A 22297-nucleotide genomic window follows, 5' to 3' on the forward strand; every position below is an offset into this window, starting at 1 on the left:
ATTATAACAGTGATGTAATTGGAGATTAATTAGGCGGATCAGATAATAATTTCATGATAAAATTAAAATAAAAAAGAGATAAAGATAAAACAGATTGGAAAACAGAAGGCGCAAGGGTAGATAATTAAGACTCGGCCAATTCCGTTGCAAACTGAATAAAAAAAAGTCGAGAGATTCCATGTATAAATAGGTAACAACAGACCCTCGATTTCCTACTCCGACGCTTTCTTCTCATCCAGTGCGATCGAAACCCTCCCTCGTCGTCGTCTCGCCGCTTCCGATCCGATCCGATCGCCTCTCGAAGCCACATTCTTCTTCTTCTTCCGGTGTCTGATCACAAACTCTCGTTCTTCCCTCTGTTGATTTATTCCTTTTTTTTTCTTGTTTTCAATCGCTATTTGTTAAGGCGGCGCCATGGATCGTGATCAGAAGAGCACGGATTGTGATGAAGAACTCACAGTGGATAGGCAGGATTGCAGTTCCTCAGACAACCACTCCTCCTCTTCCTCTTCCTCTTCCTCCGACTCGAAATCCCAGGACCTGGTCTCGGACGGCGACGGCGAGTCGTCGGACCATGAGTTGCCCGGTTATGATCCGTTCAACTTCAATGGCGTGGATGAGTATGTCTTGATGCGGAGGATGCACAAGGTCGTCCTTGCCCTCGCCGCTGATGGATCGGAGGAATCCGCGCAACTGGCCACCCTGTCCGAGCTTTGCGAGGTTCTCTCCGCCATGGAGTACGCCACGCAGGGCTACCGCTTGAAGGCGCTCGTGCAGCCTCTAGTGAATCTTGCTTCCAAGGATGGCAACCCCAAGATCCTGCTTCAGGCTGTAAGAGCGCTAACTTATCTCTGCGACGTGAGGCCGTCGATAGCCGAAGAAATCGTGCGGCATGGCGCAATTCCTGTCCTCTGTGGAAAGCTTTTAGCTATCGAATACTTGGACGTTGCTGAGCAGGTAGCTAGGTGGCTCTTACTCTTCCTCTTATATACAATTGCATTATTATGTATGATTGCTATGATTTTTATATTCATGTTTGAGTAGTGTCTCGAAGCATTGGAGAAGCTTTCGAAGGAACAACCTGTTGCATGTTTACAAGCGGGAACTGTTAATGCGGTCTTAACTTATATCGATTTCCTTCCATCTAATATTCAGGTTAGTAGAAGAGCATATTCTATTGTCTTTTATCTGTCTAGAAGCTATGGTATGTTAAATTGAAAGTTAACTCAATATGCATTGTTTAGCAAGTTGCGGTTACAACAATAACTAATATATGCAAGAAACTTCCGCCTGATTGCTCATCAATTATAATGGAAGCAGTCCCTAAGTTATGCAGTCTTCTCCAGTATGAGAACGTGAAGGTTAGTGCCATGGCCATTCGGTGGCTTATCCCTCAGGCTTTCGACTTCTTTGTTGCTTTATTTATCAACTTCAACGTTAACAAGTTGTGTTAGTACCAACTATATAGGCTGTTTATTGTATTTATGACCTCCTTAATTATCGATTAACATATTTGTTTGGCTAAACTGCTTTACTCTTGTATTGTGGCAGCTGGTTGAAACTGTTTCTTTGTGTCTGGAATGGATAGTTTTCTCTGTTCGCCATTCCCCTAACTTTATGGATGAACTGTTCAAACATGGGGTGCTACAGAAGTCCTTGGAATTGTTAGCTAATGATAATCACAAGTCACTTAGCAGCTCGACCTTTTCCGTTAAGTATCCTTTTCCTTTTGGTGTTAATTACCTTAATTGCGGATTATCTTTGCCATTTATTTTGACTTATATTATGCACAGGCATGTTTACCTTTTGTTGTTCTCCACTCTCAGGGTTTAATGGGTGTTCTTACCAGACTCGCTTTTTCTTCTAAGCTAGCTGTTAGGACCCTATTTGAGCTTAGTATCAGCAAAACTTTGAGCAGCATCTTAATCGGTTCTGACGTGTCAGATAACTCTGCGGTTGTTTCTACTGAAGATGTGCAAAATAGTCAGGTACTTCTATTCTCTACTTTGATCACCATTCCTCATGAGATCTATAAATATTATTACATGGAATTTCGTTGGAGTTATTCTTATTGAAACTTATGCATGTCGACATTCATTTACCAAACTGTCGTGAATACTTGTGTCCTCAATTAGCTGAGCCATTAAAATTTGGTTGCGGGCTTCCCTATGCCATACCTTCTATCCAACCCCTTATCTTCGTCAATAACAATAATTTGGGATTCTTCTTCATAATATAAAGAGTTCCATTGGCTTAATCTTTATTTATGGGTTTCTGTTTCTCCTCGACCATGGACACTATTGCTGTCTGCTTTTTTTTCAAAGAAATCTGATCCGAAGGTAAGTTGAAAGAGGCAAAGGTGGCTGGTGGAAACTTCCGTGGGGTCGGGCCGGTCACCAACATTATTGGCAAATTACAGGGACTTGTACTTAAATTTCGCTTTTTATAAGACTGCTAGATGGTACAGTATGGGCAAATTTTAGAAAAGGAAAATTGGAAGTTGGATAGTTTTTGATTAATTTGATGGATCGAAATACTAGATAAAATATACAAAAAAAAATTAGCATTAGATACAATTGTACATGAGTTCTTTGTGAAGTATGAATGATGCGCAAATTCTATGAAAAGAAAAAGAATGGGGGACAACATTGTTAATTCAATTGATACTTAATATAATAGAGTACCCACTTGTGGACATTTTGGTTGATTATCACAAGATAAAAAATTAATTAGTATACCTTTTCTAATATAGAGTTGGAGAATCCATGTGCTTTAATTTCTTTATACAAAAACTAATTAAATTAATTAAATTCACATCTTGGCCAGTACAGTCGAAATAATCTGATTGTGTGCCCATTAAAAGAAAAATCAAACTCTTTTCAATGACTTAGTTAATCTCAACACTTTTAAACTTCTGATAATTATGATCTCCTAAAAATATATTGCATAATTATTATAGTAATTGAAATTTTAATTTTCGTTAAGACCATCTGAATTTCTGCAGCATTGCTTGATGCTGCCCAAAATATGTTTCTTTTTAGTAAAATAACTGTGTTAGACAAGTTTTGTTCCAATGCTGACATAACATGTTTCGTAACACATAACATGATTTTTTTCGCCGTAATTATTTCTTGCTTAATGTGTAGTTTTTTCTGATATGATTTGGAAATTGTTTCTGCATAATTGTTATTTGAGTTTTTAATTTCTACTTAGAGTTAAGGAACTATTTTCTGCAGGTATTTAAAGCATTAAAGTTAGCTAACCTGCTAATTCCTCCAAGAGAGGGAAATGTTCCAAACAATCAAAACATGCAAGCTGAGGAGAAGATTTTAATGGATGAATCCAATTTCTTGTTTAAATTCTCTTTGGAATTTCTTCCAGCTTCCATCCAGGTTTGTTCTTCTAAGTGATATATCACGTATTTATTATTATGCTAACTTTGTATTCCACATTCGTACAGGTTGTGAACAATGGTGCAAATGATTGTGTATGCTATGCCTGTCTTTCCATCATAAAACGTATTGCCCGTTATAGCACGCCTGATATGCTTTTGGAATCAATCAAAGATATAAATATCTCAAGGTAAATATGCAACATATTTGAAGTAATGCCATTTGTGGAGATCTTGTAAGATTGATCCTCTATAATTGTTTGTGTGACAGTTTTTTGGCAGGGCTGTTGGCCAGAAAAGATATACATCTACTAACTTCTACAATGGAGATTGTTGAGATTCTGATGCAAAAACTTCCCGGTGTTTTCTTAAGCTCTTTTGTCAAGGAAGGAGTATTTTATGCTATCAACATGCTTTTAATGCAAGAAGAATCCACAGCATCTGCACAACACTCAGATGACAAAATACATGCCAGAGATGTTTCCAGATGCCTGTGCTATGTGTTTTTTTCATCTAGCATTTACCCTTATGAAGTAAGACCGTGCATGCTGAAAGAGGATGCTGTTCAAAATTTGGTAAAGCACATAAAAAATTGCTACCATTTGGCCAATGGAGTAGCCAACTCTGACATGTCATGTACTAAAACTCTTCAACATCTCAAGACTTTGTGCAGTGCGCTAAGTGATAGTGGGGACAAACAATTAAATGATGTTGGTGACCTTCAATATTCGACTCAAATATTAGATGAAGTGATGAGAGAAATTTCTCAGGGAGAGCCTTTGTCAACTTTTGAGTTTGTTGAGAGTGGTATTGCTAGATCTCTGGCTCATTATTTATGCAATGACAAGTATCTGCTTGGAATTCATGATATTGGCTTATCAGATCACATTCTAACTGTGCTGAAGAAATTCCAAATATTTGCTTCAATTTGCTTGTCAAAGCCTAGTCAAAGTTGCATGGAAACTATTTTGCTTTTCTTAGTGAAGAAGCTGCTGAATGCATTGTCTTCGTTGGATAGCTTTCCTGTTCTTAAAAGCCAAATGTTTAAGCCAAGAGACAGTTACACAGATATCCCTCGTACACGATTCACTAAGAACCCTTGTCTAAAAGTTCGCTTTGTGCGTGATAAAGAAGAGTCAAATTTAATGGACTTTGATAAGATTCTAAGTGTTGATATTTCTTGTTCCTTAGTAGAAGTTGTAGAAGCATATCTCTGGCCTAAAGTTAGCAACCAGCATATACTTCCGACAGTGACAGTGGATAACCATATCAGCAAACCAGACTTCACAGCTTCAAGGTTACAGAATGCCTCAGAAAGGAGTCGTATAGAAACACACAATAACATCTCATATGGGACAAGTGTTTCAAATTCATCAGAGGTACAGTTTGTTAATCTATTTTCTTTTGCACATATCGGTTTCTGGATGATGAATCTCAGTATAAATAATGTTCATTACTCTACAATAACATCTGATTTGGTGTAATATAATTTGTCTTTTAAGGAAAGTAAAATCTCAACTGCTTTGTGTGGTGTAACCTTTTCTCTTAGTTGTTTGAATTTGCTTGTTCTTAGGTAATTAGAAGTGAAGAGGGACAACTTTTACCCGCAGAGATTAGCAAAAAATTGTCATCTGGTAAGCTTTCCCCAACTTGCCAAGATGAGAGATATCTCTTCTCTTATTACTAATACTTGTATTTTGCTGTCAATTTGACTTTCTGAGTATGAAGAACCAACCCCTACATTTTTGTTAACACATTTTCCATTTTTTCCCCTATTAATTTTCAGACACGGATATTGCTCAAGGAAGAATGACAATAGTATCTCCAAGTGTTGCAAACACAAAGCCAAGATTATCTTTTAGCTTGAGAGGAAAACAACTTGACCGCTCTAACACCCTTTATCAAGCAGTTCTAGAGGATCAAATATCTTCAAAAGTTGTCACAATAGTGGGGTCAAAATTCTGGGATCAAGTTTACGTATTTACCTATAAAATAGCTGAAGAAGAAAAAACAGACAAAAACCACAAGCTTGATTCGGTTTCTAAGTCAAATTTCTTCTTGAATAAGCTTGGGTTCTCATGGCAGAAACTTCCCTTTTTCCCTACCAAATTACAAGCTGAGTTTCCTTCTAACATTGATAGAGCGAATTCCTCATATGATTTTTTATTTATGTGGAAAATATTGGAGGGCTTGAACCGCTTTTCATTGGAATTGTTGACTGATGAAAGAATTGGTGCATTTGCTGAGGGGAGAATAGATAACTTTGATGATTTGAAGTTGATAGCTTCTTCAGTTCCAGAAGTTGAGTTTGTGAGTAGCAAGCTAACTGATAAGTTGGAGCAGCAAATGAGAGACAATCTGGTATTACAAACTGGTTGTTTTCCATCATGGTGTAGCCAGTTAATGAATGCATGCCCTTTCTTATTTTCTTTTGAGGCAAGATTGAAGTACTTCTACCTCACAGCATTTGGTTCTTTAAGAAATCAGCGCAGCAACATGCTACATTCAGGTAGCAGCTGCTCAAACTCCTCCAGCGAATGGCACTCTTATTCAAGTTCTCCCCCACGCAAGAAGTTTAAAGTTGACCGGAACAGCATCCTTGAATGTGCTGCAAAAATGATGAAATTACATGCTCAAAGTAAGGGCTCTCTTGAAGTAGAATATGAAGAGGAAGTTGGTACTGGTCTAGGTCCTACAATGGAGTTCTACACACTAATAAGTCGAGAATTTCAAAAGGCTGGATTGGGTATGTGGAGAGAGGATCACTGTTCCTGTAAAAGTAGCACTCGTGGTGATTCTTCATTTTTGTTTGCTCCATGTGGACTGTTTCCTCGTCCATGGTCAAGAACAAGGTCAGATCCTTTTGAATTCTCAGATGTGAAGGAAAAGTTCCTCCTCCTCGGCATGCTGGTAGCCAGGGCAATTAAAGATGGGAGGATGTTGGATATACCACTTTCGAGAGCCTTCTATAAGATTATGCTCGAGCAGGTACATATGATTCTTTTTTCTAATTTTTCTTTTCTTTGAGATATTTATTTATAATCTAACCATGAAGTGGATTTCTACATTTTTTTCAGGAGCTTAATATATGTGATATCCAGTCATTTGACCCAGAACTCGGAAGGATTTTACTGGAGTTTCGAGCTCTTGCCAATAGGAAAAAGTTTGTTGAATCAGTTTCTGGAGAAAGTAACACGGTTCCATCAAAGTTATATTACAGGAACATGAGCGTAGAGGATCTCTCTCTTGATTTCACTCTTCCAGGCTACCCCTATTATGAACTTGCATCAGAGAGTGTAAAGATGGTAATACTTGGAGTAGGCCAATGACTTATTGTTTCAAGTGATTTTCGTTATGGTATCTTTAATTGTTTCCTTGATAGGTGAATATTGACAACTTGGAAGAATATGTTGCGCTGGTGGTAGATGCAACAATTGGCAGTGGAGTTGCGAGACAAATTAATGCCTTCAAGTGTGGATTTAATGAGGTAAGGTTTGCATTATTTTCGGTCAGGTTTTTTGCATACCATGTTTTGGATTATAATGATTATAACCTTGATATTTCAACTATTGCATTTGGAGAAAACAAATGAAGATGTTTATCACCCCCTCAATTTAGTTTATTTTACCTTTTCCCTTGTGTCCAGGTATTTCCTCTGAAATATCTTCAGATGTTCACTGAAGATGATTTGGAGGGGCTACTTTGTGGAGAACAGGACGCTTGGAAAGTATGTGCTATTTTACTCTGTTCTTTAGTTATTAATCTGGATGGATTATGATTCTTCTTTCCTTACAGTTATCAGAGCTTGTGGATCACATTAAGTTTGACCATGGGTATAATGCAAGTAGCCCTACGGCCATCGATGTCAGTATCCAGAGAAGAATTCTACAAAGTTTCAGATAGAAATGTTCTATTTTCTGTCATGTTAATTCACTCTGTTTCTCTCTTTTGCAGTTGTTAGATATCATTCAAGAATTTGATTATGATCAGCGCAGAGCTTTCTTGCAATTCGTAACTGGAGCTCCTCGTCTCGCCCACGGAGGCTTGGCTGCCCTTAACCCAAAACTAACGGTAGTTCGGAAGGTCTGTTTACATGGTTGGACAATGCACTGACAGTATCTTTGTGACTAACAATTCACTTCTTATTCTTTATTGCAGCACTCTGATTTTGGAGCTGATCTGGGCTTGCCCAGTGTCATGACTTGTGCTAATTATCTAAAGCTCCCCCAATACTCATCCAAGGTACATTCGTTTTATTTTTGATCCATATACTTGAATATTCATAACTCTAGATTGCTACGAGAGAGTGCTCATACCTTAGTTGAATTAGAAAAAAATGCAATTTGTAGGGATATTTGAAAATACGATTTCTTTTGATTTTTGGCCGATAATCTACTCAAAAACAAACTCAACCATACCAGTCTATAGTTTTAACAGGCCTGGTGAATGAATGGTTTTAAGTACGTCGCATGAATATTTCACTGTTATACTAATCAGGTCTCAACCCTACTGCAGGACATAATGAGAGAGAGATTGTTATACGCGATATCCGAAGGTCAGGGATCGTTTCACCTCTCGTAGCTGATCAGCTGCAAAAAGAGAATTTTTAGTTCATTCTATGAATACGACTCAAAATCAGAAGTTTGGTGATGCTGTACATATATAGGGCGGGCAGATTGTACATTAGCTGCAAGAGGAAGCCATATCAGGCACACAATTAGTTGTGCATAGTTCAGTCTTAGTTAGGCCGTGTAGGTTTTAGCAAAGGAATTGTAAATGAATTATTAGTCTCAATAAGTCATGTTCATTTCCTACAAAGCAAGCACAGGAATTGTAAACAAGGAGTAGTTAAGCTCAATTACTCATTTATTCCTAAAGTGCAAGCACATCAATGCAGATAAGGACCTACCAAACTCACTAAAAAGTCATGTTTATTCGTGCAAGTACATGGAACCCTGTTATTTTTGTTGGAACGTTTTGAAGTTCTATTGCCATGTTTTTTTTAATCTGGAATTGTGCCGATACCGGCTAAGTCATGCTATCATGAGTTTGTCCTCCTATAACTCAACATTTAACTTGTTATTTTCAAGTGACAACTGTGATTGGCTCGTCGAATATCTTGTATTCATTTGTGAAAGCTTCATCAATCAATAGTTGTAGCTCAGCAGTTGACAGCGCGTGTGATATAAAAATAATATGTGAGGGTTTAGAATTCTTGCTAAAAAAAATAGTCCATATAATCTTTCTGAACATATTGTTGAAACATGATCTTACAAAAAATATACCATTCATCAAGAAGGTATACAAAACAATTTCAAGAAATGAAATTTAAATATTTGATATTCTTCTTACCTTCTGAGTTTCATGATGAAATGCCAAGACATGCCAACACAACTTCCTATGATTCGTGAACAAAAAATTACAGGCAGAGATCAATTCTATAGGAGCTGGAAACTCTCCAGGAATTAGAGAATTGCATACGATGGAACATCAACTCGATATCCAGATGCTGTAGTTGATTACCTAATCACACAACACTTTCCTTTCAGGATTAAACAAAGGCACAATTATGAAATATTTACATGGTCTATACTTGTAGTTCCTGTGGTAAAATTAGATGCCCAAACTGCACACTTGCAGCAGCAGCAACAGCAACCACAGTAATTACTAAAAGCTTTTGCTCTAGACATCCAATTGGATGTGAGCATGCCAGCAAAAGTACAAAATCTCATTTTTCACTGGTATGAGAAGGAAAGCCATCGATGTTTTAGCGCTTCACTGGCTGTGGGCCTCCTCCTAGGGTTTGTTTGGAGCAAATAAGAAAGGAAATCAACAAATTCGGCATCCGAATTTTGCAGCTGTTGTGACAAAGAGGATGTCTCTGGTATCAGGTACTCTACCTGGCGCGTTTCCTGAAAAAAAGATGGAAAACTTAAGTGCTGCACGCGAAGAGTTCATGCCAACTAACTTGAAAGAGCAGATTGCTATCGTTAGATTGCAGGTGGCTACTGTGTCAATAAAACAGACAGTTGATGGCGATTTCAAATAGATTTCCCATTTCACAAAAATGTCTTAAGCAAGATTTTGTTAACACTCAATTCTTACATAGGCATATATGTAAGATTACTGATTTAACCCACATTCTCTAATATTAGGCAAATTGAAATAATGGACCTGGGTAAAACAATGTCATACTTTACTGAATCTTTGACCATAGCAAGATATACCAATGACATACTTGCAAACCCAGGGTAAAACAATGGACAAATATGTGAAACTCTGCTTGTGAGACTGTCAGTCTGATCATATCATATCAAGACTCCTTTACCTCTGATTTAACTAACTGGGTTTTCATCTTTTCCCCTCAAGTGTATGTTCAATTATTTTCCAAAATAGATGGAGTATGCTACCTATTTTTTGTTCCTTAATAAATTACTCTGACAATAAATCTCATAAAAAAATCGATACATGAAGGTTTCTGCTATTCTGCATTCTTGTTTCTCTGTTACCATTTATAATGAAATATTATCTTACCAAATCTATCAGGCACAATTTAGAATGAAAAATACAAGTGGGAAAAGACCAGCAATTAATATTCATTTGCAATATGGAAGACAGGAAGAGACCTCATTCACGTGATAAAGATCAAAACTTTCAGTGAAATATTTGCTTGTTTCCTTTCCCAGTATAAGCATCTCCTCATCAATTGGACCAAGGATCCCCATCATCCGGGCAAGTATCAAGGGTACCGAGTCATTTGGAAATAGCACCTGATGTAGCAAAAATTTAGGACTGTAAATAGTCCGGTGGAATATCAATAAAGAGCTAGCATGAAAATTAAAAAAAGAAACAAAAACACTTTTGTTTATTGCTAGCTCACCAAAATGTTTATTGCTAGCTAGAACTTGTCCTCAGAACTAAAGAAAAAATGTTAATTGCTAGGTCAACGCCTTTTGGAACAGGTGGGATGACTCCATATCTCAAGCTTATTAAGGGTAGACAACTCTTACCAGACACATGAGACATTGATCAATGTTTAAACTAATTTGATTTATTCCAACAATTTACTAGACTGAAATTTCCAACCGATTGGTAGCTAGCAGCCTAGCACTGATACAAAAGAAACCAAACCATAAACAATACTGCTTAAACAATATGTTTTATCTGTGGATAAAGTATAGTTGTATCATACTCCAAAGGCAAAAATTGAAGGTTTGTGCTGCGACTAAAAGTAATGTGATTATGTTTCTTTGTCACTAGTCATAAAAGGTTTATGCTCTTGACCAATACGTGAAGAAGAGTATATAATATGAAGTTCAAGTATATTTTATAGATTTAACTTGGAACCATAAAACTTACATCACCAGTGCACAGTTCAGCAAGGATGCAACCAAGGGACCAAATATCAATCTTCTGACCAAAAGGGAGACCTAGGATAACTTCAGGGGCTCTATAAGAACGAGACTGCACATATACAGATAAGTTGTCTGACTCAAAGCAACTGCTTCCAAGATCAATAACCTTAATTTCACATCTGCTGTAGCTCTCAATGAGGATATTCTCAGGCTTCAGATCACAATGAATTATCCTTAGATGGTGGAGGAATTCTAATGCCTCTAGACATTGTCGAGCTATTGCCTGTCAGAGAAGAATAATACAGTGTGAACTGTTATCAAAGAATAAACAATCTCAAACAGATTATCATAGAAATGAATTTTCAAATACAACTCTAAAAGCTTCTAGGATCCAAAACAACTATTTTATAGATTCAGGAATTGGTTCCTAAATTTAGAAAATGCTATGACAAGGATGTTGATGAAATTCAAAGTTGCGAGTCTTATGGACAGAATTTGATTCTTAGATTAAAGACTGAAAAATGCAAATTTTTTAATATCATAATCTTTATGCATCTTTTGTCATCTTTAAATTCCAGATAGAGAGTTTAGATTACTTAAACAAAAATCTTTGTATTAGTTGACAAATACAGAATAACAAATCAAATTATCATGATCTACAATGTGTAGATCATGTACCTGTATTCTGGGCAATGTGTAGTATTCCACACTACTAGATTTGTGATTGTACTTCTGAAATTCATACAAGTTAGCTTGTAGCAACTCTGTAACAATGAAAAGATGTTCCTGCAGCATTTAACTGAAAGATGTTAAGGAATTTTGTTTATCAACTACAATCAGCATGTGAAGAAAACTCAAACCAGCATATTACTATGAGGGCATGACAAATATTTAGAAAAAGGAATGCATCTTGATGTAAATAGCAAGATAACACAAAATTCAACCATTCATGTAGAGAAAGCAGGTTAATAATGTTCCAAATTTTCAGATAATGAATTACTTCAGCTAGTATTGAAATAACTTCAAAGTGATCATGCAATACAAATTTTAAACCACAAAGGAATTCTGAACCAGCCCACCCATAGATCATTGCCCTCACTGCCTCACATGATGCCAAGTGGCTGACCACCAATACTAACCACCTTGTGGTCAAGGCCAAGATTATGGACACAACACTGCCTGATGTTCTCTCAACACATATATCTATATTGGTTAGTAAACAACCTTCTATTGATAAGCAAGTGAGCCACCAAGAGCATATGACTTGCACAATCTCTAGTTGGACTGTAAACAGATATATTTGACTGTGCATCTTCAGAAACTGAGTCAACCTTCCAACCATGTATTTGCATGTTGTGAGAGGCTTTGGTCCCTTGTTGGCAAGGAGTAGCTTTGCGTAGCCTTATGAGAGTGTAACCCGAATAAAGTTGAAATCTTCAAGCAAATTTAGTCAATTGGAGGTGAGTCTTAGTCGACTAGAGTGTTTGATCAACTTGAAAGTCGGCTAAACACCAAGGTTCATAGAACAAGATATTTGTGTTCGGGCTCCAATTGATTGAAACAGAATCCAGCCAATTGCCCAGCCAGCCTTTGGTTGCATAACGACTACTTTTGACTGATCAGTAGAGGCGTTGGGTCAATTCTATATAAACTGAGCTAATAGTAGTTGTTTGAATAAGTTTATTAAATCCTCTTGTATTGTGCTTACAATGCTCAAAGGTCTCCAGGGGTTTGGATAAAGTTGAAGGCATCAACTCAAATTGCCAAGTAATCTCTCTTATACTTAGCTATTTAGATTTATTGTGTTGAGCTGTGATCACTATAATGTACGAGATTTACAATAATACCTCTTGTAAATGGGTGGTTTAGTAGAAAAATTCAAGAGTGACTCACCTAATGAGTCATGTGCTATAGAGTAAGAGTGAAGTCTCTAAATCACATTAAACCGAATGTGTTAGCATTGTGTTTGTCTTTGTTCTTATTTCCATTACGTACATACCTAACACAAACAACAACACACTAGCACCTTACGATACTAACATTTTAATTGTCCTTGTCTTGCAATAGAAATTGTAGGCATCAGCTCCCTTGTAGCTAAGCTAACACATCCAATCTGTCATGTGTATTCCTAAGAATTTCCCCCTCTTTTTCCGCTGCTCCCAAACAATCTTCTCATTCCATATACTGGACATAATCTTGCTTAGCAATATATAGGTGGGGATCTTCCCCTCCACAGAGATTGCAAGTAAAAGAACAGCTACAAACAAATACGAACCCTTGATTTGTATACTAATGAAGAGAGAATAATATGGAACGAGGAACAAGGAAACAAGTGTTTTCAACTGAAGTAACATATATAAATGAAAATTTTTCTGGAAAAAGACAAAATATATACAAAAGTACTTATACCTGATAGTAGAAGTAGTCATAAAGGCGCAATAGATGGTGCTCATCAGAAGGATCATGCTTGTTAACAAACTTGAGAAGTTTAATCTCATCCAAACTCTGATCAAAGAAATCCTTATCATTCTTTATTATCTTGAGGGATACATCCATTCCTGTATGTAGGTCATGCGCCTTAACAACCTTGCTAAATGCAGCTGAACCAAGATACTGTGTGATATAGTATCTGCCTGCTACAACTGATTTCAGGATAATTGGAAACTCTTTATTTTCTTCAAAGCCAGTCCTGTAGTTGATGTCTAAAATTCAGTACTGGTTTTGTAAAGGTTTTCCAATTTTTTTTACAGATGGAAGATTTAGAAGGAAATTATGAAGTGAAACCTGTTCCTCCGGTGAATTATTCTCAAGTCAAATATTTCCAGTTCATCTTCACAGGAAGTAGGAAAATGAAGCTCATCAGTAATATTGCCCTCTAATTCCATGTCAACATCTCCAGATACCTCTAGTTTCTTGTCAGTTGTCTTGTGATCCCAATGTTCATAGGCAGAATTAGCATCTCGTTTAAATACCTCTTCAAACGGAGGTAAACTAAAAGATTCAGTTTGTAATCCCCCATCATTTCTCTTGCTCAAACAAATTAAGTTTCTGTCATATGAATCTTCTACAATATCCCTATTTATTTTTGTTTCAGACTCTGGAATGCATACAAATTTGAATGAGAACAAAAAAAATCAACAAAGGAAAACAAATGCAAGTCAATATGGCACAGTGAAAGCCACAAAACTCATTCCCCTTCAGAATATATATATATAGACACATGAAGTGCAATAGAATGGGCATGATAGAAGATTTAAAAGCATCATCTTACCAAATTCCTGTAAAGTACAAGCCATTTGTGCAATTGGAGAAAATTGGCCATGACCTAAGTCAAATATTGAATTAAGTTTCCATGTGATGTCCATAATCTGCCACTAGATAAGCATACATATCATCTTATTAAAGAGAATCTAAGACTTACAAACTGGATGAGATAGAAATGGACAACATTTTAGGTGAGATTAAACAGCATAACATGCAAAGAACAAGGCTAAAATCAAGAGCTAAAAGTCATGGTCCAACTCCGATACGAATGGCTAGGTCTGTACTAGTATAGTAGGCAGCATGCTAAGATGTGTAGCTACTATCTATGGGGAAAAAAAATCCACAGGATCATAGAAGACTAAATATTTCTTTTTAGACAGACTAGCACAGACCCACCCGCTTGTGAGTCTGAAATCAAATCATAGTCCTATTACAACAGTGGACTTCACATAAGTTAGGCAGTCCGAAATCAAGCAACACATTTGCTTAAAAAAAAGGATGGTTAAACCCATAATGATCATATTTATTATATAAGAATTTCAATACAAATAGAACATAAGCAATGTGAAGAAAACTCACTTGTACAACCACTATCATCAGCTGCATTGGCATTAAATGTCTGCAGTTTTTCCTCTGCCAAATCTGATTCTACACATTCTTTGCCTTCAATTTGACTTTTATCGTGAAACAAATCATGTTCTAGAACAATGGAATCTGGCAGATCACGTACCCCTTTGAATTGGAACTCATTCCCTTCACATTCATCCAACTTCTCCATCTGGTCATCCAAGATCTGATAGCGGCCATAAATAGCAAAGCTTGAACTTCTCACCATTTCAGCAACGTCACCACTTTCATGTAATTTTGATCCACGGCAGCAATCACAAATTGGGAAAGGGCAATTGTAGATATCAACGCATCCCTCACAGTTAACATTGTCATGCTCATGCCTATGATCGTTTGCTACAACATCAAACCTATCTTGAGTTTGCTTCTCAAACAGCTCCTTTCCCTGTCCAGACATAATGAACTTGTCCTCCATGTGTAATTGGCCAGAATCATTCTGCACGAAGAAGGGATTATTGTAATATCCTCCAAGCTGGTCATCATACCAGTAATTATTGTACTCTCGGGCGGTCCCAAAGTTCGAGTGTCCATCAGTTGACTCGTCATCCGATCTAGACCGAGCTGGTGACCAGACTCCGTAGGGATTCAAAAGCTCTGTTCCAATAAATCCAAGAAATTGAAAAATTATATCACTCGGATTCAGTTAAAAATGTGAATTCTAGCTACAATCTTAAAGAAAATGGTGAGAACAGAAGACAGTTTAACAATCTGATACGATAAATAAATTCCATTTGTGCCAGTTCATTTCCAATTGAAGTTCACACTTCAAGTAAACAGAAAGTGTGCTTTTTTCGTTTTTTTTAAAAAAAATTCAGTTTTGGGGTAGAGAATCCATGGGCAAGAACAACACATTGGAGAGCAGAGATGCGAGAAAGCAAGTCAAATCATCATGCAAGAAGCGACGGTATACAGTGGGCGCCGAGATCAAATAAATCCCCGAGTCAAAAACCAGCCTACCCGAAGGCGAAGAGTTGATGCTGACGAACGCGTCGGAGGAGCTGGAGGAGGCGCTGGGAAGCGAACTCTCGAAGCCGACTGCACCTACACGGGACGGAGGAGAAAGCTTCAGGGGCGGGAGATCGAACCCTGCGTTGAGGTCAAGGTCAAGGTTGGCTGCCTCGCCGGCGGGGAGGCGAGAAAGTGCGTCGTCGCGGAGTGCGGCGGCGGCGGCGGAGAAACCGCGCAACCTGAGGAATTCGATCACGTCCTCCACCTCCACCCGCGGCGCCGCCATCCGAGGTCGCCCAGGTCTCCAAGCCTCATGCTAAACTTCGAAGCGAAGAGGACGACGAAGAAGAAGGGAGGAGCGGAGGCGGTGGGTATGGATTCCAATTCGGATCCTGATCCGGTTCGGATTCTTCGGAGATATCGTTTAGACGACGGAGCCGGTCAGCTACTATGCAGATCCAATCCACTTTACATTGTAAATAAATCGCATAAAAACCTGCATCAAAAGGTCTCTTCGACTTCAACAGCCTAGACCAATCTACCTTCAATCGACGCGTGTCCTTAATCGAAGTTCTCTGCTACCACATTGCAGTGAATCGGAAAAAGCGGTCCAGGCGGGTCCCACTTGTGGTGGTCGCGGACCGGTGGAGTTGGGTGGGGACAAATCGGATTTTCTATCGACAGTGACAACCCACGCGGACCCCCACACTCTTTATTAAATCAACGCAATAATATATTGACTTTATTGCAAATCTTTTGACTTTTTCTTTTCTTCATCCTTCTCGGTCTTTATTGTATTTTTTTTTGATAATTTAATTAAACGAGTAAAAATATTAATTTGATTAAGCTTGCAAAAATTCTAATCCTCCTTTTAAAGCTCATCTGCAAGATTATCAGATTGTATTTATATATCGTGTCACTTTGTAGTGAAAGCATGGGCTTGTTGTTCTCGTCCTCTAAGATGAATCTAATGACTAACGTATAAGATATTGTCAACATGAAATTTAGGATTCGAATCTTGGTAAAATCATGATAAATACCTCTCTTATGTGTTAATCATTATTCCAAATTCCAAAGACTAATAACCTTCCGTAATTTATCTCCTCCGTATTGATCCTGAGACAAATTGACAGAGATATTAGAGACGTATTCATTTTTTATCATCATAAACTTATTATTCAACGTGACCAAGTCAAAAAGTCAACCCCATTCCGCCTCATGTTCTCAAATTTGAATGGGAATAATACTTGGAATATACCTTGCACATTATCCATCAGGAAGAACAAAATTGGGCCTACAGTCAACCCTAAGCATCAACTAACTCAGAGAAAAGGTGAGATTTTGCTATTAAAACAGTTGCCAATGAACTAGATCGCATCGAGAAAGTAGATTTTTTTTAACAAAAAAAAATTAACGTTTTTATATAAGAAAACATCCGACTCTTTTTTTTTTGGTTTACTTATAGAACAAATCCCATAACGTACAACATTTTTTGCAACTGATTCGGCAAATGTTACCATCAAGGGAAGCAAATGGTTATTATCACGGTAGTGAAAGAACTTGTAGAGCGAGCTAACCCCCCAGATGAATCAACCAAGCTCACCCACTCGGACTAAATAACATGTGCATCAAATATACGAATATTGTTTCCCGAACCTTAGCATCCATTGATCATCAATCTCCTTCGTTTCGAAGATCACCGCCTCTAGGCCTTCCTCCAATCTGTTACCGTCTTCATCATCAGCACAAATTCATCGTAGCCTATTTGCCCATCCTATTGTGTAAAGGCGAAACATTAGTAAGGAGGAAGGTGAAATATTTGTAACAAGTGAAGCAAGAGATAGTTACCTTATCGGTATCAAGTTGCTGCAAGATGTCCTTTGTCTCTTCCTTGTTATCACAAGTTCCATCTTCGGCTAGTGCCTCACGAAGTTCCTCAGGTTCAATAAAGCCATTCCCATCTTTGTCGAAGAAGGAGAAGGCCTTTCTAAGATGCTCGTCATTTAGAATCCTTTGCCAGTGAAGGGAAATAACTATAAAATCCACATAACCTAAGGTACCCTTCCCGTTGGCATCGACCTGATTGGCACATTCAAATGATCAGATTCTGTAAAATGTAGTTATCTGCTAGCGAGTAGAACATCAAGGAAACAAAATGAATACAATGTGTTGGAGACTAAAGAGCATAGAAGTTTCTTCTGCTCAAGAAAAAGTATACAAAGTAACTTCAGAAATGAGAAGACTCATCAGAACACTGAATCTATACTCTTAAACAAGTACAAACAATAATAAGCAGAAAAGGACATTGCAGTATCATGAGATTTGGCAAATTGAATCCATTTTTTCTTAAATTAACAACTTTGATTTAAGGTCTGGTTCTTGGCGTCATCAAGAACTTCAGTTAAGAAACTGATCATGGAACTTTATGCAGACCTGAAATTTCAGTAAGCCTATAAACAAATCTCCCTACTTTTCCATTTTGATGGGTGTTGGCCTGTCAATATTGTTATCATATTAAGAAGTGTCTTTACTAACTGATGCATACTCGAGTTATCATTGAAAACAGTAGGAAATAGGAAGTTTAACAGTGTCTTGAACCTTCAGATAAGAAACATTAGAGAAAAAACTTGGTACTTGTCTATTTTACAACTTTGCTAATTTTTTAAATTATCAGATCCGTGGAACAGGATAGATATCATCTTTACAATTTTTTTTATAAATTATCAAACCATATTGCAAACAAAGTACCGGAAGTCAGGAACTGATTCTTAGTAACTTTTATGTAAAGCAACTCATGTCATAGCTGTTGATGTGGCACTTCCTGGTTCATAATTTGCTGAAAGAGAGCAAGTTAAAATTTCCAAGTATTACTTCTATTTTCTATATACTTCTATTAACTTGAAGCATGCTGCTCGAACGAGCAGACTGATTCAACATACACAGGTAGCTGGAAAATGAATATTTAGTTCAAATGACTTCTGACAAAGAAAAAACAATGTTGCTCCTTGGGTGCAGACCATGAGAAAGAAAACTCAGCCAAGCTTAATAAATTGGTTGATCTGGGTCAATTTGAATGCCGGACCAAAATTGTAACTGAGCACAAAACTCCAAATGCTCAGAAATCTTTGGTTGAGGATTTCCTATATAAAGATTATATGCTTAATTTAATTATGTTTAAACCAAGACATGCACCAGGAGCTACCACATCATGAAATCAAACTCAAGTTTTTAGCAATGCCCTTGGTTCCTTACCTCCTTGGTCCATTGTGGTCCAGAATTTCAAGAAGATAGAACTGGGAACTCAACTGCATATGTAGAGTATACTTACAGATTCAATAAGCATCTGTATTTGGGACTCCCTTAAGTGTGAACCAAACTTAGCAAGCCCAGCTTTGAGTTCATCGTGGGAAACAATATTGTCACTGTCAGTGTCTATCATCTTAAACATCTCCTTAATATCATCAACTTCTTCAGTGGATAAGTGATCAGCAATAACCTAATCAATTGCAAATAACAATTATGATAGACTAAGGTAATAGATACCATTTGGAATATTTAACTGTATGATTATTTTGCAACAAACCCTCAAAGCTCTCCTTTTAAATCTGTTCATACTTGAAAAGTCCTTGAGCCTAGACTTGATTACATCACCGAGAGGTATATCTGAAACTTTCTTCAAATCTTGAAGCCAGGGGTGCTCTGAATTTATACACGACAATCTGTCAACCCACTATGGGAAAAATGCACCTAGAAGATTTCTATGTTCAGCAATTCCCAACGAGCAAAACTTGCACATTCTTCTTGGATCATATAAGAAATCATAAAAGCAGCAGATATGAAAAAGAATCTGATGAATTATCATGTCTAATAACATTAGCAATGCCAAAATATAATAATAATACCAAGGACTTGATTTGCAGTTAACCGTAGCATGGGATCAGATTCCATCATTCTTCGAACTAAATCTTTGGCACTGTCAGAAACACTTGGCCATGGTTCACATTCAAAATCTATAGCCCCTCGAAGAATGTCTTGTGCAACCCGCTGTTGGTTTTCTAAATTTTACACAAATTATAGTCTCTTCAGAAAATTTATCCCAGAACTAACAGAGTAAACCAATTTTACTTGGGAAAAAACAATAATCACAGAGTTGCAGAAATAAACAGAAGTTAGAAGCTAATCATATTGTCTCATTAATGTCTGCTTACCAGCCCAAAATGGAGGAACTCCACAAAGGAGGATATAAAGAATCACTCCAGCACTCCAAATATCAATTTCTGGTCCATAATTTCTCTTTAGAACTTCAGGAGCCATGTAATTTGGGCTACCAACGATCTCAGAAAACCTTTCACCTGGAAAAGAGAAAAATCACGAAAAATAAGTTTCATGAAATAAAAAAGAAAAAAATGTATGCAGTTCTTGATGCGTAAAAATAAAAGAAACCTTCCTAGTTCATACTATCACAAGCAATTATTAACCCTCAGTCCTATGAATCGTACAGTGAGTTTTAAAATTGTAGCTATACGGAATAATCAGGATCGATCAAAGTAAAAGTGCATAACAATAGAAGACTTACCATTCTGGAGTCTAGACATATAACTACCACCAAGCATGAAGAGAGCAATTTATGATGTTATAAATCCACCAAAAGAACACATGTTAATACAACAAATCCAACTTCCTAGCATACTTCAACTCAAGTCTGCATTGAGTGCCCACTGAAGATTTATTGTATTGCCCTTTAAGTTTTTACACTCTTACATTCCCCTACACAGTGATCTTCTATGAATATAGAGCCAATCAATTAATCCTGCTTTTATATGAATTGATGTTTGTCTTCTTGTTTCATATCTCTTGACTCTCTTGCAAGCTCTATATATACACCCACTGCCGATTATATATATCTTTCTGTGTATCGATTTGTGAGTAGATTTGTAGGTAATGAATAATACTGTCTCTGAAATGAAGACAGTCGCTGCAAAGGCCTAGAATTTTTCCTTAGAATAGCAATCATTCAACAATCTTCTACCAAGCCATCATAAATCACAGCCAATCAAGAAGTTGGGAGGAAGAATGAAAAAACAGAAACTAAAGCAATCAGGAACCACACAACAAGATGATAAACCATCAATAAACACTACACAATCAAGAAAATCATGGAAAAGTGTGGATAACAATTGATATATGATGAATGGGAAGAGGCAATGGTAGATTGGAAGTGTGATCACCTATTTAAGCATGTTTTGTACCCAGTGATTAATTTATGCACTACTTCTGAACTAAAGAAAAGATAGGAGATCAGAAAACCATCCAAACTCACAAAGACTTATATCACATGATAGGAAGACCTATAGAAATATAGACAGTTAGGCATAAATGGCAATATACAAGGATGTTATCCAATTAGGCAGCTCTAGTATGCCAAACTACAAGAAGACAATTGCACAAGCAAGAAAACTTAGTGAACTTAAAATTATCAAACACGGTACAGCAACAAAAACTTCTTGATTCGAGCATGAGAACCAGGTTTGACGTTTGTGGAAAAAAAATAGCACGGACATGGATCGAACAGTTAATCAACAGCACGAACTCTGCAATGATGGTGCCTAACGAAATAAGATTTGAGAACAACATTGACCAAATTCATTTGGTAATTTCCTAAATGCACAAGGATTGAATGGACAGATCGACTCACCCGGCTTGAAGAATATGGACAACCCAAAGTCGATGGCTTTGAGCGGAGAGTTCTCCTTGTCGTCAACGAACAAAAAGTTCTCTGGCTTGAGATCACGGTGCATCACTCCATGCTTGTGGCACAGCTGCACAACCTCAACGATCGTCCTAACGACGGGTTTCGCCGCGCGCTCCGAGTAATACCCCCTCTCCACAATCCGATCGAAGAGCTCCCCGCCCTCGCAGAGATCCATCACCAGATGCACGGCGCGGTCGTCCTCGCGCACCTCCCGGAGCCCGACGAGGCAGGGGCTCCTGGGAACGTGCCGCATTATGGCGACCTCCCGCCGGACGTCCTCCACGTCCACCATCGTCCGCAACTTGCGCTTCAGGATCGTCTTGCAGGCGAACCGCTCCTTGGTGTCACGATCCACGCAGAGGTAGGTGACGCCGGACTCGCCTTGGCCGAGAACGCGCCCGATCAGGTACTTCTCCTCGATTTTGCCACCCGACTTGGCGTCGCTGCCGATGACAGTCATCCACTTGTGGTCAAGTCCACGGCCGAAGCCGAAGCCGCCGCCGCCTCCTCCTCCTCCAAAATGATGGTGGTTAGAAAAGACGTAGCGGTCGGATTGGGGGTCGGCGGGGACGTCGTCCGTGGCGAAGAAAGTCCGCGACCGGCGGGAGTTTCCCATCCGGCGGCCGGATCCAACCCTAAACACCGCCAGGGTCGATCGGATTTCACATTAAGCGGATCAAATTAAAGAGAGAAAATTTGGATTTTAGGGAAGGCGATGGGTTGGCTTTCCGTCTTGTTGCAGGGAAAGCGACGGCGAAAGCTTTGGATTACGGGAAGCGCCTTTGGGTGAATTGTAACTCTGGTCGGCGAGAGCGTGTGGAACAGCCCAAGTAAACAATATCCGACGCTGCTGCTGGATTTTGACTTTGATCAAATCAATTATCATTATTATTTTATTTTTGTAATTTCTAAGAAATTTGCTGCTTAAATTTGCGTAAGATAAAGAAAATGAATCCTCAA

General features: G+C 38.0%; 2 protein-coding genes across 3 annotated transcripts; one reads left to right on the forward strand and one right to left on the reverse strand.

Annotated features, from left to right (window-relative positions):
* The first annotated feature begins 229 nt into the window (after positions 1-229).
* Positions 230-8379, forward strand: LOC122021478 (E3 ubiquitin-protein ligase UPL4-like). Of its 2 annotated transcripts, none has more exons than XM_042579599.1 (17): positions 230-957; positions 1045-1155; positions 1245-1361; positions 1552-1710; positions 1827-1988; positions 3237-3392; positions 3461-3582; positions 3663-4770; positions 4965-5025; positions 5178-6379; positions 6469-6696; positions 6774-6878; positions 7038-7118; positions 7187-7255; positions 7346-7474; positions 7550-7633; positions 7907-8379. In XM_042579599.1, exons 1-17 carry the CDS (start codon positions 415-417, stop codon positions 7970-7972), a joined length of 4503 nt encoding a protein of 1500 aa, XP_042435533.1. In that variant the 5' UTR covers positions 230-414; the 3' UTR covers positions 7973-8379. The 2 variants fall into 2 exon arrangements, with proteins under 2 accessions (XP_042435533.1, XP_042435534.1); XM_042579600.1 differs by having other exon boundaries at positions 7346-7462.
* A 519-nt stretch (positions 8380-8898) lies between these two features.
* LOC122021467 lies at positions 8899-22169 on the reverse strand. Its single transcript, XM_042579586.1, has 16 exons — positions 21281-22169; positions 19794-19937; positions 19488-19640; positions 19169-19284; positions 18914-19081; positions 17434-17664; positions 17294-17359; positions 15595-15901; positions 14590-15231; positions 14018-14071; positions 13531-13843; positions 13156-13435; positions 11425-11532; positions 10751-11029; positions 10018-10161; positions 8899-9303 (listed from the first exon to the last, which is right to left on the reverse strand). Exons 1-16 carry the CDS (start codon positions 21951-21953, stop codon positions 9127-9129), a joined length of 3855 nt encoding a protein of 1284 aa, XP_042435520.1. The 5' UTR covers positions 21954-22169; the 3' UTR covers positions 8899-9126.
* Between the last annotated feature and the right edge of the window lie 128 nt (positions 22170-22297).

The sequence above is a fragment of the Zingiber officinale genome, chromosome 9A (genome assembly GCF_018446385.1).
Source record: "Zingiber officinale cultivar Zhangliang chromosome 9A, Zo_v1.1, whole genome shotgun sequence".
Classification (NCBI taxonomy): domain Eukaryota; kingdom Viridiplantae; phylum Streptophyta; class Magnoliopsida; order Zingiberales; family Zingiberaceae; genus Zingiber; species Zingiber officinale.

Excerpts from the sequence above, each read along its gene's own strand:
- LOC122021467 (XM_042579586.1), bottom strand. The coding sequence starts at position 21,953 with ATGGGAAACTCCCGCCGGTCGCGGACTTTCTTCGCCACGGACGACGTC. Across the intron at positions 19,641-19,793 it reads AGTTCCTCCATTTTGGGCTG|AAAACCAACAGCGGGTTGCA; the intron begins GTAAGCAGACAT and ends TGTAAAATTTAG. Across the intron at positions 13,436-13,530 it reads ATAATTCACCGGAGGAACAG|GACTGGCTTTGAAGAAAATA; the intron begins GTTTCACTTCAT and ends CATCAACTACAG.
- LOC122021478 (XM_042579599.1), top strand. The coding sequence starts at position 415 with ATGGATCGTGATCAGAAGAGCACGGATTGTGATGAAGAACTCACAGTG. Across the intron at positions 4,771-4,964 it reads GTGTTTCAAATTCATCAGAG|GTAATTAGAAGTGAAGAGGG; the intron begins GTACAGTTTGTT and ends GCTTGTTCTTAG. Across the intron at positions 6,697-6,773 it reads CATCAGAGAGTGTAAAGATG|GTGAATATTGACAACTTGGA; the intron begins GTAATACTTGGA and ends TTTCCTTGATAG.